Below are 11,488 nucleotides of genomic sequence, written 5' to 3'. Positions count from 1 at the left end.
CCTTGCCTGGAAGGAGATGTGTGAGCAAATTCACATACCTTCCTCCATCCACAGGATGGGTATGTGTGTTCTGGTGGTTGAGTCTTGCTTTTGGGTTTCTCTTAGGCATCTGGTTGGCAACTGTGAAAACTGAATGCTGGACTTGATGGCCTGATTCAGCATGCTCATCATATTTTCATGTCCATCCGCTTTTGCTTCTGCCTCCTGGCCCCCAGCCCAGCATGCATAAGGTTACCAGATTTTTTTCAATGAATCCGGGGAAACTTTTCAACTTCAATGGATTTTGCCAGGGGACTGATTGGCAAATCCGGGGACTGTCCCCAGGGAAGGACGTCTGGTGACCTTAATCATGCAGTCCCTGAAAGATTAACCAATAATAATAATAATTTATTATTATTATTTATACCCCACCCATCTGACTGGGTTTCCCCAGCCACTCTGGGCAGCTTACAACACACATCAATAATTTCTCAATACAGGGCTGCCTTCAGATGCCTTCTAAAAGTCAGATAGCTGTTTATTTCCTTGACATGTGATGGAAGGGCATTCCACAGGGCAGGCGCCACTACCGAAAAGGCCCTCTGCATAGAATGTGGCTCTGGACCAAAAAAGGGTTCCCTATCACTGTCACCTTCCAGCCCTCCTTGAACTTTGATAGCTTGCCTTTCAGTGATTTTGCATCAAGAAACCATTTTCTGGCAATGAGCCCCCACATTGACTGGATTGACTTAGCCCTTCAGGAAACACACACATCCCTTTCTCAACTCCATGACTGCTCAACCACAGAGATACTATTATTCAAAAACTTATGTGAGCATTTCCTCATGATGTGTGAGGGAGAGAATGGACTCTAAGAGATGGTGACTAGAACAATATTTTTTTTAAAAATAAGAGGCATACAGTTCAGAGGTGCCAAGTTGAATGAAATATTGTGGGGGGCCAGGTAAGCCATGCCCCACATAATTGATCATACGGTGTGGTGCATGCACACTATTTGAATGGCAATTCCTATCAACTTTGAGGGGGTTGAAAACCCCACGACCCCTAGGAGTTGGCTCCTATGGTACAGTTCTTCTTATGACCCCCCAGGGAAGGGATAGAGAGGATACTAATCATTGATGAAAAAGGTTGTTTAGTCATTTAGTCATGTCTGACTCCTCGTGACCCCATGGACCAGAGCACACCAGGCACTCCTGTCCTCCACCGCCTCCCGCAGTTTGGTCAAACTCATGTTTGTATCTTCGAGAACACTATCCAACCATCTCGTCCTCTGTCGTCCCCTTCTCCTTGTGCCCTCCATCTTTCCCAACATCAGGGTCTTTTCCAAGGAGTCTTCTCTTCTCATGAGGTGGCCAAAGTATTGGAGCCTCAGCTTCAGGGTCTGTCCTTCCAGTGAGCACTCAGGGCTGATTTCCTTAAGAACGGATAGGTCTGATCTTCTTCTCCTCCATAATTCAAAAGCATCAATTCTTGGCGATCAGCTTTCTTTATGGTCCAGCTCTCACTTCCATACATCACTACTGGGAAAACCATAGCTTTAACAATACGGGCCATGGATGAAAAAGGAGAGGATGTTAATTCTTGATTGTGCTTTCCTTTCTCTTAAACCGGCTAAGCGAGAGGTTTTTTGGAACAGCGACTCCCGACAAAAGCGCCGACTTTTGGAAGAGGAATACTTTCAGTTTCATTTCCTCGAGACAAAAATCGACGGGGAGGAACTTTCCCTCATTCTCTCTTCTTTGTCTTTTATTGGGCGACATCCTGAGGCCGAGTCCATCTGTTTACTTCAACCTGGTGGTTGAGGAAAAAGGGGAAAGGTAAGTCAAGGGACAGGTTGATCTCCTGCGCAAAGGAAAAACTCTGGGCGTTGCCTTCCTCGGGTCACCATTTTGTACCTGATAGAAGGGACCGTTTCTTGATTCCACCGATCTGTTTTAAAGCGCGCGTGTCGTGCCAAGTGCGTAAAGTATCACTTGCTCCGGAGAGTCCTGGTTATCTCCGGCTCGTGGGCATGGAGGTCCCCCGTCTCCTCGGAGGGCGCACAGTCCCACTAGAACCCCCTTGATCTCTCTGTCCATGAAGCAGACAAGCAGGCCGGGGGAAACGCGCTTCCAGTCTGCGCTCGGCTCCCTCTTGCCACAGACTCCGGAAGCGCCTCTTAACGCAGCAAACAAATCCGAATCGGCGCTGCGTCAAGAGATCGGGGAGAATCGAGCCTCTGCCTAAGTTTCGTGCAAGCAACGCCCAATAAACAGGTCTAAGGGCAAAACAAAATGAAGACACGTCTGTTGCGGGCAAGATTTATGTCTTCCCGTCCGTCTACTCCTCCCCCGTCACTCCAATACGAAGGGGCAAAAAGGGGCACCGCGCATCTCCTGAACCCCATTTCCTCTTCCTGCTCTTACTTATGTGGGGCCAGAGCTCTCACAAGCTGTTTCAAATCTAAAGAAACAAGTTGTGCTCACTTTCCTCAAGCAATAAAATCAGTTCTTCCTCCCCTGGTAAGCAGTCTGAATAAAGATAGCAAACTTTTTAGGAACACACCCTAAAACTGAAAACTGCAGGGTGTGTTCATTTCCTGCCTCTGAGAGTACCAGAAGTTCGGTGGCTGCTGAAGTAGAAACACCCGTATCTCTGAAACTAATAAGGCACATCTGAAACAAAGCGAAGTGAATATCCTTGCACCCAGAATGTTCAGAACAACTCAGGAGATAATTTTGAGTAAGGGGTTGGGGTGGGGTTTGATACCATTGTCAGAGCTACCAACTGAAACGCCCAGCTTTTTATTACAGATATCTGGTCAAACACTAATTTTACTGGACTAAAGGGCTAGCTTCTGTTTGCCGCTGGCAATTCAGACTGCCAGCGTGCCATCAATGGGCACAGACAGTTTTTAGCATCTCCAAGACCTGAGGGATCTGGTGGTGTGATCAGAATGTTCGCTGGCTACTGGGGTGGAGTCAGGTTGAAACCCCGACTCAGACATGAAGGCAATCTTGGGCCAGTCTCTTTTATCTTGACCTAACCTACCTCACAGGGTTGTTGTATGGATAAAATAAGTGGTGGAGAGCCTGGTATGCTACCCTTTGCTCCTTGGAGGAAGGGAGCAATTGAAATGAAACTCATGAGCTTTCATTCTTTCTGAACACTGTTCACCCCCACCCCTAGTTTATTTGTGACTCTTGCTAATCTAAGTTAAACTGAAGCCATCCATGCTCCGAAATTCACATTGGAATCTCACTTTGGCTACAGCTGGGTACTCAAAGTAAATATAGAAGGATACCCATATAAGTTACTAATAGTCACACAGAACACCTAAAGCTGAGTAGAAGTAGGAAAATAGCAGCACAATTCTACAGCCTGATTTGAGGTTAGAGATTTATCAAGCCTCAGACATGTTTTTCTTGTTCTAATGGGACCTTTCTGCTTGTATGCTCTACAGTACTTTACTTTGTGCTTGAAATTCTTCTTTAAATAGCCACGTCATTTATTGCTTTCATTGACTTTTTTGTGTTGTGATACTTCTTGCTTTGTTTATAGCATGTCTGCGCCAGGTACTTCAGATGAAATTTTTCAGTGGTTCAGAGGCCAAAAAATACAGATTTCTTATGCAATTAAAGATACTTTCCCTTTTCTCTATCTCCTACGAGACAAGAAAAGAATATCCGAAGAAGATTTTAAGGTGATTATTATAGGCATTTAATTTATTTTTTAAAACTCCACCTGGACATGTGAAGTGCATCTAAACTAAGAGTGTGAAATCTTTGTCCCTACAACCAGAAAGGTTTCCTGAGTTATAGGTGGAGCACAGCATGAGAGGCAGTGCAGTATGATGAACAGGGAGTCAGACTTGGATGCAAAGATCTGGATTCCAACTTCACTCAGTCAGGGTTGGACTAGATGATCCTCAGGTCCCTTCCAACTTTATGATTCTATGATGAAGTTCACTGGGTGAACATAGGCCATTTGCATTCTCCCAGCCTAACCTTCCCCACAGGATTCAGGGAGTATCCTCCACTCATCGCTCCTGAGTTTTTTTAGGAACAGTTGGTATAAAAATGTTCTAACAACAAAAAACTTTGCACGGAAGGAGAAACCTTACAAGTTTGTGGGGAGATGTGAGCCACAGGAAAAAACAAAGAAGACTAACCCCATAACAGTAGCAGATTGTGGCTTGTTTCTGAAGAACAAGTGGCCAAATGCCTTGAGGCTTTCTCTGGCATTGATAAAAAGCATAGGAAAGGACATTAGCTGGTCTGAGGGATGCTAAGTGTGCAGCATATTTGAATCTGGCAAAGGAAGTTAAAACTGCCTTGACAATTTTTGCTTCCTTTGATTGTACTAGGATAACCACCCAAGTACTGTAATCTGCTGTTAGATCTGGTGGGAAATAGGAAAGCTACTTTGCATTTTCTCTCTAAAAATGTTTTAAAAGCCTGTATTGTTTCTTTCTAGAAATGGTATGATATGGTAATTGCACAACCAAATGATATTTCGAAAGTGGTATACAATGTCCTTGACAGCATTCAGACCAATGTGTTAGCAATAAAGGAGATCTTCTGCAAGGAGAACCTGGAAGCATATCAAAATTTACAGCCATTATACGAAAGCCTAGAAAATGGTAAGTTATCTTGTTGGCTGTGCTAAACCAAACAAATAAGCCTTAAAGATAGAAAAGTCATCAGCATTTACTGAGAAACGGTAGTCAGTCAGTCTTTGGGCCACAAAATCCTGTAGAAGCCATGCATTCACTTTGCCTCAACCCTCTGCCTGTCTCTTGGGATATAATAATAATGATGATGATGATGTATTTTGTTTATTTTTTCCAATAGATTGCCTTTTATTGTGAAGAATAGCAAGGTGGTTTGCAAAGTAAAATGAGTACCCTTAAATAATTAAACATGAACCAGAATATTCAAAACTCAGTAAAGCCAATACTAAGAATTAATGTCTAGGAATGTCTGTAGTTTTTACCAACAGGTGGAACACCTGCACCATAGGTGCCCATTGTGTCTGCAAGGGGAGATAATTCCATAATGTGGAGGCCATAGTGGAGAGGGTCCTTCCAGCCACCAGAAGGTGTATGCTTGCAGGATATACAATGATTAGAAAAGGCCTTCAGTGATGACAGGGAATGGGCAGGCCCATATTAAAGGCGACACACTTTCAGGTCACCTATGTCAACAATAAAACCTCAACTCAGTAGCAAAAAGGCAACCAATATATGTATATTTTTATGAGCTGAATACAGTGAAAGATTAAAAGCCATGGGGATGTGGAGAGTGTGTTCATGAACTTAACATTTCAAAGCTGGTGATGCCACCTTAGAAGAACCAAGCACACTGTTAAGATTGTGCAAACCTTACACCTGAACTTTACTTGAGCCTCTCAGCTCTTTCATAAGCTACAAATAATTTACACTTCATTTTCGCCACTTACCGGTAATTTAACATTAAGGTGGCAATGCCCTTGTTTTCCTAACACATGTCCTCTTCAGTTCTCCAGCATGCTCAGAATAGTCCTGCCGCAGAACCTGGGAGCAGCAAAGTATTCCAGGGAGAAATGAAGAAACCTGCGTCCCCTGGGGAGCAACAAAGTGAGTTCAACAGAAGTCCGTAAATGAGGGACAGAGCATCCTGTTTCACTACCGCATTCTTGATTATTTGTGCTAATAAAGCTATCAGGACAGTCACATGTAATCTTGCTTTCAGTGACTTTGTGCCTGCAAAGGTTTGGGGCAGTCACAGTGTTTTGTTTCCACTCTGACGTGAATGCACACTTCGTACCACATCCTCTTAGCAGGATCATTAATCTGGTAAGACCACTGTCATTCTCTGGAAGGCCAAAACATGGGTATTGTAACAGCTGACATACCGTATTTTTTGCTCTACAAGACTCACTTTTTCCCTCCTAAAAAGTAAGGGGAAATGCGTGTGCGTCTTATGGAGCGAAGGCAGGCTGCGCAGATATCCCAGAAGCCAGAACAACAAGAGGGATCGCTGCTTTCACTGCGCAGCGATCCCTCTTGCTGTTCTGGCTTCTGAGATTCAGAATATTTTTTTTCTTGTTTTCCTCCTCCAAAAACTAGGTACGTCTTGTGGTCTGGTGCATCTTATAGAGCGAAAAATATGGTACATTTCTTGATTTCATCTAGGAAAAGGCATGCAGAATAATGAAATACAAGATTTGAGTGTTGAGGTCCGAACACTGAAAGTACGCTGTGGAAGAAGTAAAGGTGTTTTGTATAAGAAAAGATTCATAGCAGGTAACCATTGTGTTGGAATAATATAATTATACATGGGATTGCATCTGCTAAAGGAATGTGATACCAACAGCAGATGAAAATATTTTGGTTGTGCAATAGCACAAGGCCTGGCTGACCATGTTCTCTAGAATGCTTGGCTTTGGGAAGAAGGAGCCTCTTGGCCTTTTCTCCGTGTCCAAGTGCAAAGGAGATGTTGGAGAAGCCCTGGAGGGATCCCCACCCCACCTAGCGTTTAAGCTGCTTGCAAAAAGCACAATGCAGCTGCAGGATCAGTGAGCAGAGACTCCAATCCTGCCTGGTCTATGCTATTGCTTTGCAAGCAGTTTCTCTGCCGGGAAGCCTCTAGCAAAGGAGTGCCCTGCAGCACACAGGATAGGTGCTTCCACTGAATAACTGCTCAACAGAGGTGCTAATCCTGCTCCTTTGCAAGTGGCTTCACTCAGGAAGCAGGCTCCTTCCTAATCCCAGAAGTCAGGGTAAGTCAGGGTCTTTCATTGTGATTTTCCTGCATGATGTCCACCTTTCCCTTCTGCCTAATGCCCCACCCCTTGACAACCACTGATTGCTCTGGGCCATCCAACCTGACCTCTAGTGATCTGTGTTTGTTGGTATCTAATTTGTCTGATGCCAGAGTCCCTCCTAATATGCCAGTTTTGGCCTGCTACTTGGTCAACTCTGGTGCACAGCCCTAGTTCATGACACAATCTTTGTTCATATCTTTTTCCCTAAGTACATATTGGAAAAGAATCTCCTGTTGGCGAAATTTCTTTCTCTCTTCAGTGAAATTTGCCAGATGGGATAAGTGAGTCACATTGATGTGACTTATCTGTTTGTCATAGGAGAGTCACGGAAATGTATCAAGGGTTCCGATGGAACATGGTTCACACCATCAGAATTTAAGGCTAAAGGAGGATATAAAAGTTCAAAAGGCTGGAGAAGCTGTATCCGCTATGGCGGGATTTCCTTAGAAGCATTAATAAAGGTATGCAGTTCAGGTATAAAAATCTGTTAAAAAATCAGTTTTTACTTGTAATGCCAAAGAATTTCAGGTGATAGCATCAAGGCTTTCCAGTTATCCACACATTGTATTTTTATGGCTGGTATAATATCCTGCATCACGTGTGAATAATTTTCATGCACTGTTGTTGCATGAAAAAAACATTATTCAAGTATGGCCACCTTAAGACCAGTAGCAAAGTGTCCTGGCAGAATGACATGTCCTCCTACTGACTTTTAAACAATGATTTATAGTAAGGTGCTACTTATGGATCTAATTTATTTTGAGTTCATTTTGAGTGCCTCAGAGTAAACCCAATACATGTGATTGTTTCAGTGGGGAGAAATACTGAAGCCACAACCGGAATCCTCAAGAATTTAGAAGGTAAATAATTACTAAACATTCTTACCAGATGGTTGTGTTTTCCACATATATGGCACACACATGCACACACATTATTCCTTAAGATATTTCTGTGCCTCCCTGTTACACAACAGTGGGTTAAGCGGTCAGATTTGCCACCCAAGGCAAATGGCTTGACCTGACCTCATGGATGGGCTTCACACATGCAACATATGAGGGGAGGAAATCCAAAACAGGCAACAGAGAGATCCTCTTTACTCAGAAGCTGAAATGCCAACCATGGCCATTACTAGTGCTACCAATGGTGGTCTGTCAGTGGTGAGAGCATTTACAAGGGCACACTTGATTACCCACCCTCACCTTAGGGCCCAAGAAACGTTGCATGCATTAGCTTCCTGCCCCTCTCGTTTCCACATAAATATTGAATTGAGAAAAGAAGAAGGATCACCTTTAAAGGAAACTGCTAGAGGTTATCAGTTGAAGCAAAAATAAAAAAGTCTGTTTCAAATTATATTTTCTTCCCTACACCATTACATGTTTTGATGATGTTGATATACCTGCCAACTGAATATTCTATATTAAAGTATTTTTAAACCTCCTTTTGGGGAATATTGACAAGAAATATCACATATTACAACCTCTGTCTCTCTCTTATGCTTTCAATAATTTTATTTTTCACAGTGACAGGTGTTGTATTTTTTTCTTCTCCATTTCAGCCAGATGACCTGTGTGCTGTGTGCTGTGAGGAGAGAGGTCACTGATACACTGCAATTCATGTCCCAGATCTTTTCAGGAAGATTGTTGAGAAAAAGTTGACAGGCGATGGTAAAATAGAACTAAATCAAGCAATGGTCTCCATATATATCAAAGTGAATGCTATGATATCTTCTCCCTTTAGGGTTTGGTAATTTCAGTAGATGGAAAAGTAGTGGAAGATAAATTTGTTAAGAAATTTTGGGAAGTGTTTTCTATTCTGTAAGCAATTTCTTACGTTCCGTCTTCAGACTTGTGAGCCATCCATCCCAAAAGGTGCTAACTTGCTTGCTGTTTTTAAAACCTCTTAACTTTACCCTATGCTTTCATTCTAAAGTTAATGCCTATTACCCAGATAGACTGAAAACTTAGCAGTAACCTTGATACCAAGCCAAAATGTCCTTAGCAACTCTGTTTAGTGACAGCATAATTGAAAGGATGTGTATATGTGTATGCATTTGGAGGGGTTTTTTGTTTGTTTCCACGGGCTAAGAACAAAGAACTGAGCTTGGGGCTGGTAAATGAGAGGTGTGAAGAATCAAGTTGGAACTGTGATGCAAGCAAATCTGGACTTTGCTGCTTGCACTGGTCTCATGAAACGAGGAGAGGACATTAGGACAGCCCCGGATTTGGCCAATGGATTTTGCTGCTTTTGCAACATTATGGCATTCTAGATCCTGTTGGAGAGGATGTTGCTTCCCATCTTTGTCTATGTAAAACTTCTGTCTCAGTGCCATTTGGGAGAAGGCTACCCAGCAAACCTCTATAGACAGGACCAGGGCTAGACCTGAGGTAAACCTGAGGTAAACCACCAAATGGTGCCCCCCACCCCCTGGCCAGGGAAGAAGGGGTGAGTGAAGATGTACACCAGGAACAAGTGGGGAATAAATTGACATTGGGATCTGCTACGCCTGTGGATCCTGCCGCCAGAGGCAGTCATCTCACCTGACCTCGTGGATGGGCTGGCCTTGTCCATAGCGGCAAATGTGTCTGCAACACCTTCTCATGCCTCAGTCTTTTTCTATTTTTGCTTGTTGCAAGGATCACTGGCCGGGATCCTTTGTATGTATAAGTATCACACCATCCTTGGTATGTGTATGGATTAGCGTTAGTCTGCTTAGATAGGATGACTATTTCACTCCAATTTTTATTTACCCTTTTCCAGAAAGGATGCCCAGTCTGTAAATGTCTGATCAGGAAATAAAGCTTTTCAACTTTAGTCTGGCTATTTGTCTATATATTTCCTTGCAAAGAGAGATCCTGGATTGTGTGTCTGAGGCCTGATCACCTTGGCACACACAGCAATGCTGTTGTTTTAAAGTTCACAATCCAGTTCTGACCCACAAACTGGGTCATAACAATATGAGCCCAAGGCAGGCTCTTATGCACCACCCTCTGCAGCTTAATCTACACCTTATGTCTGCAACCCACAGGCTGAAGGACCCACAGCTGGGTCATCAGGACCCACAGCTGGGTTGTGAGGCCACACCAGGTGGGTCACAACCAAACTTACCACACCACCATGCAAACCTGCAGCCTTCTGTTCTCTTTCTTATGTGAGGGTTTCCTCCTCACTTTGGACTGCTCCAGCTTTGCCAACCTCTGTTGGAACCATGCTGCTTGGCTTTGAAAGAGGCTATCCAATTTCAGCAGCCTCACTGAAACAGTGTCATGGAGAGCAGGCTGTGGTGGGAAGCTGAGAAGCCACAGGTCACTTTTCTTCTCCATAGGTAAAAGCAGCTGGAATCAAAAAGAGGATACAACTACAGTGGTACCTCGGGTTACATACGCTTCAGGTTACATATGCTTTAGGTTACAGACTCCACCTCAGGTTAAGAACTTTGCTTCAGGATGAGAACAGAAATCGTGCTCCAGCGGCACAGCAGCAGCAGGAGGCCCCATTAGCTAAAGTGGTACTTCAGGTTAAGAATGGGCCTCTGGAACGAATTAAGTTCTTAACCTTGAGGTACCACTGTATTAAAAAGGGAAAAAATGTTTGACCAACAATACATGAAATAGTGGCTCCCATCTACTGAAAAAAAAACTATGTACCAAGCACATATGTGATGAGTGCTAGCATTATTAGGCACATTATAAACAACAATTTATGTTCCTGGAGGAACAAAGAAGAACATTATTAGTAGTTTGTCTTGTGTATCTACAAGACTTGTGGGTGCATGACTATACACAGTCCAGGGACAAAAATGTGTTCTCTTAAAAACTTTTCACAGTGTTGCATGTGGAGAGGTGAAGTTGATATTTGAAGACTAGTAAACGCAAGCAGAATAAACAGGCTTCATTGGCTCACTCTCTGGGATGTGAGAAAGTATTATGATACAATTTACGCTAAATTCTGCATCACTGAAAGGTGCTCCCATTCTTCAGCTAATCTCAGTTTTGCCTGGATCTCATTCACACTTTGCCCCAAGGAGGTATTTCCCCTCAATTTGGACAGTGAATGGTTAACTTGAGGCCAGGGGATTGGTTGTGGCCCTCTATACCTTTCAATCTGGCCCTCTGGACTTTCCCCAGCCACACCCCTTCTCCCTAGATGACACTGCCTCCACACCCTTTTAGAGTTGTAGAATGGAAGTCTGAAATCTGGACTCTTGTGTAGGGGAAAAAATACTTTTAAAAGCTATACTGCAGAAAAGCATCTGTCTTAAACACTTAAATGTTACAAAGTAACAAAAAGAACTAGCAGTGGTTCAGTTAAAACATTCTCCCTCTAATCCTCATCCCAGAGAGAATTTAAACATAGTTTTTATTGCTAAATTCAAAATGCACCTCTATGTTCTCTGCATGCTGGCATCTCACAGCACCTTTGTCTCTCTCTGTGTTGTAAGCAGCTCTAGTTACACATTTACATAGGCGGGTGCTCAGATTTCAGACCTCCTGTTAAATCAGGAGGCTTATAGCTCCAGATGCAGTCACCACCACACCCAGTGGAAAAACACCAGTTTAGTCCCCATACAAAACAACAACAACAACCCACAACAAACATGGCATTATGTTTGACTCGGCCCCAGACACACTGACAAGATGTCTGGCTACGTGGGAGCTGGTTGAAGTTAAATCCTTCGAAGACAGAGGTCCTCTGGCTGGGACGG

General features: G+C 43.4%; 1 protein-coding gene across 1 annotated transcript; it reads left to right on the top strand.

The window, feature by feature from the left end:
* Nucleotides 1-1,809: 1,809 nt before the first annotated feature.
* On the top strand, nucleotides 1,810-8,569 carry LOC309370578 (nuclear body protein SP140-like protein). The gene is made up of 7 exons (XM_081912493.1): nucleotides 1,810-1,817; nucleotides 3,541-3,682; nucleotides 4,456-4,621; nucleotides 5,498-5,596; nucleotides 6,155-6,265; nucleotides 7,105-7,247; nucleotides 8,342-8,569. The coding sequence occupies exons 2-7, from the start codon at nucleotides 3,542-3,544 to the stop codon at nucleotides 8,384-8,386; spliced, it is 705 nt and encodes a 234-aa protein (XP_081768619.1). The 5' UTR covers nucleotides 1,810-1,817; nucleotide 3,541; the 3' UTR covers nucleotides 8,387-8,569.
* The last annotated feature ends 2,919 nt before the right edge of the window (nucleotides 8,570-11,488 follow it).

Source organism: Podarcis melisellensis, assembly GCF_964234715.1.
Source record: "Podarcis melisellensis genome assembly, chromosome: 5".
Classification (NCBI taxonomy): domain Eukaryota; kingdom Metazoa; phylum Chordata; class Lepidosauria; order Squamata; family Lacertidae; genus Podarcis; species Podarcis melisellensis.
The sequence above is the reverse complement of the archived record's forward strand: the minus strand, read 5'-3'. Positions and strand labels throughout refer to the sequence as shown.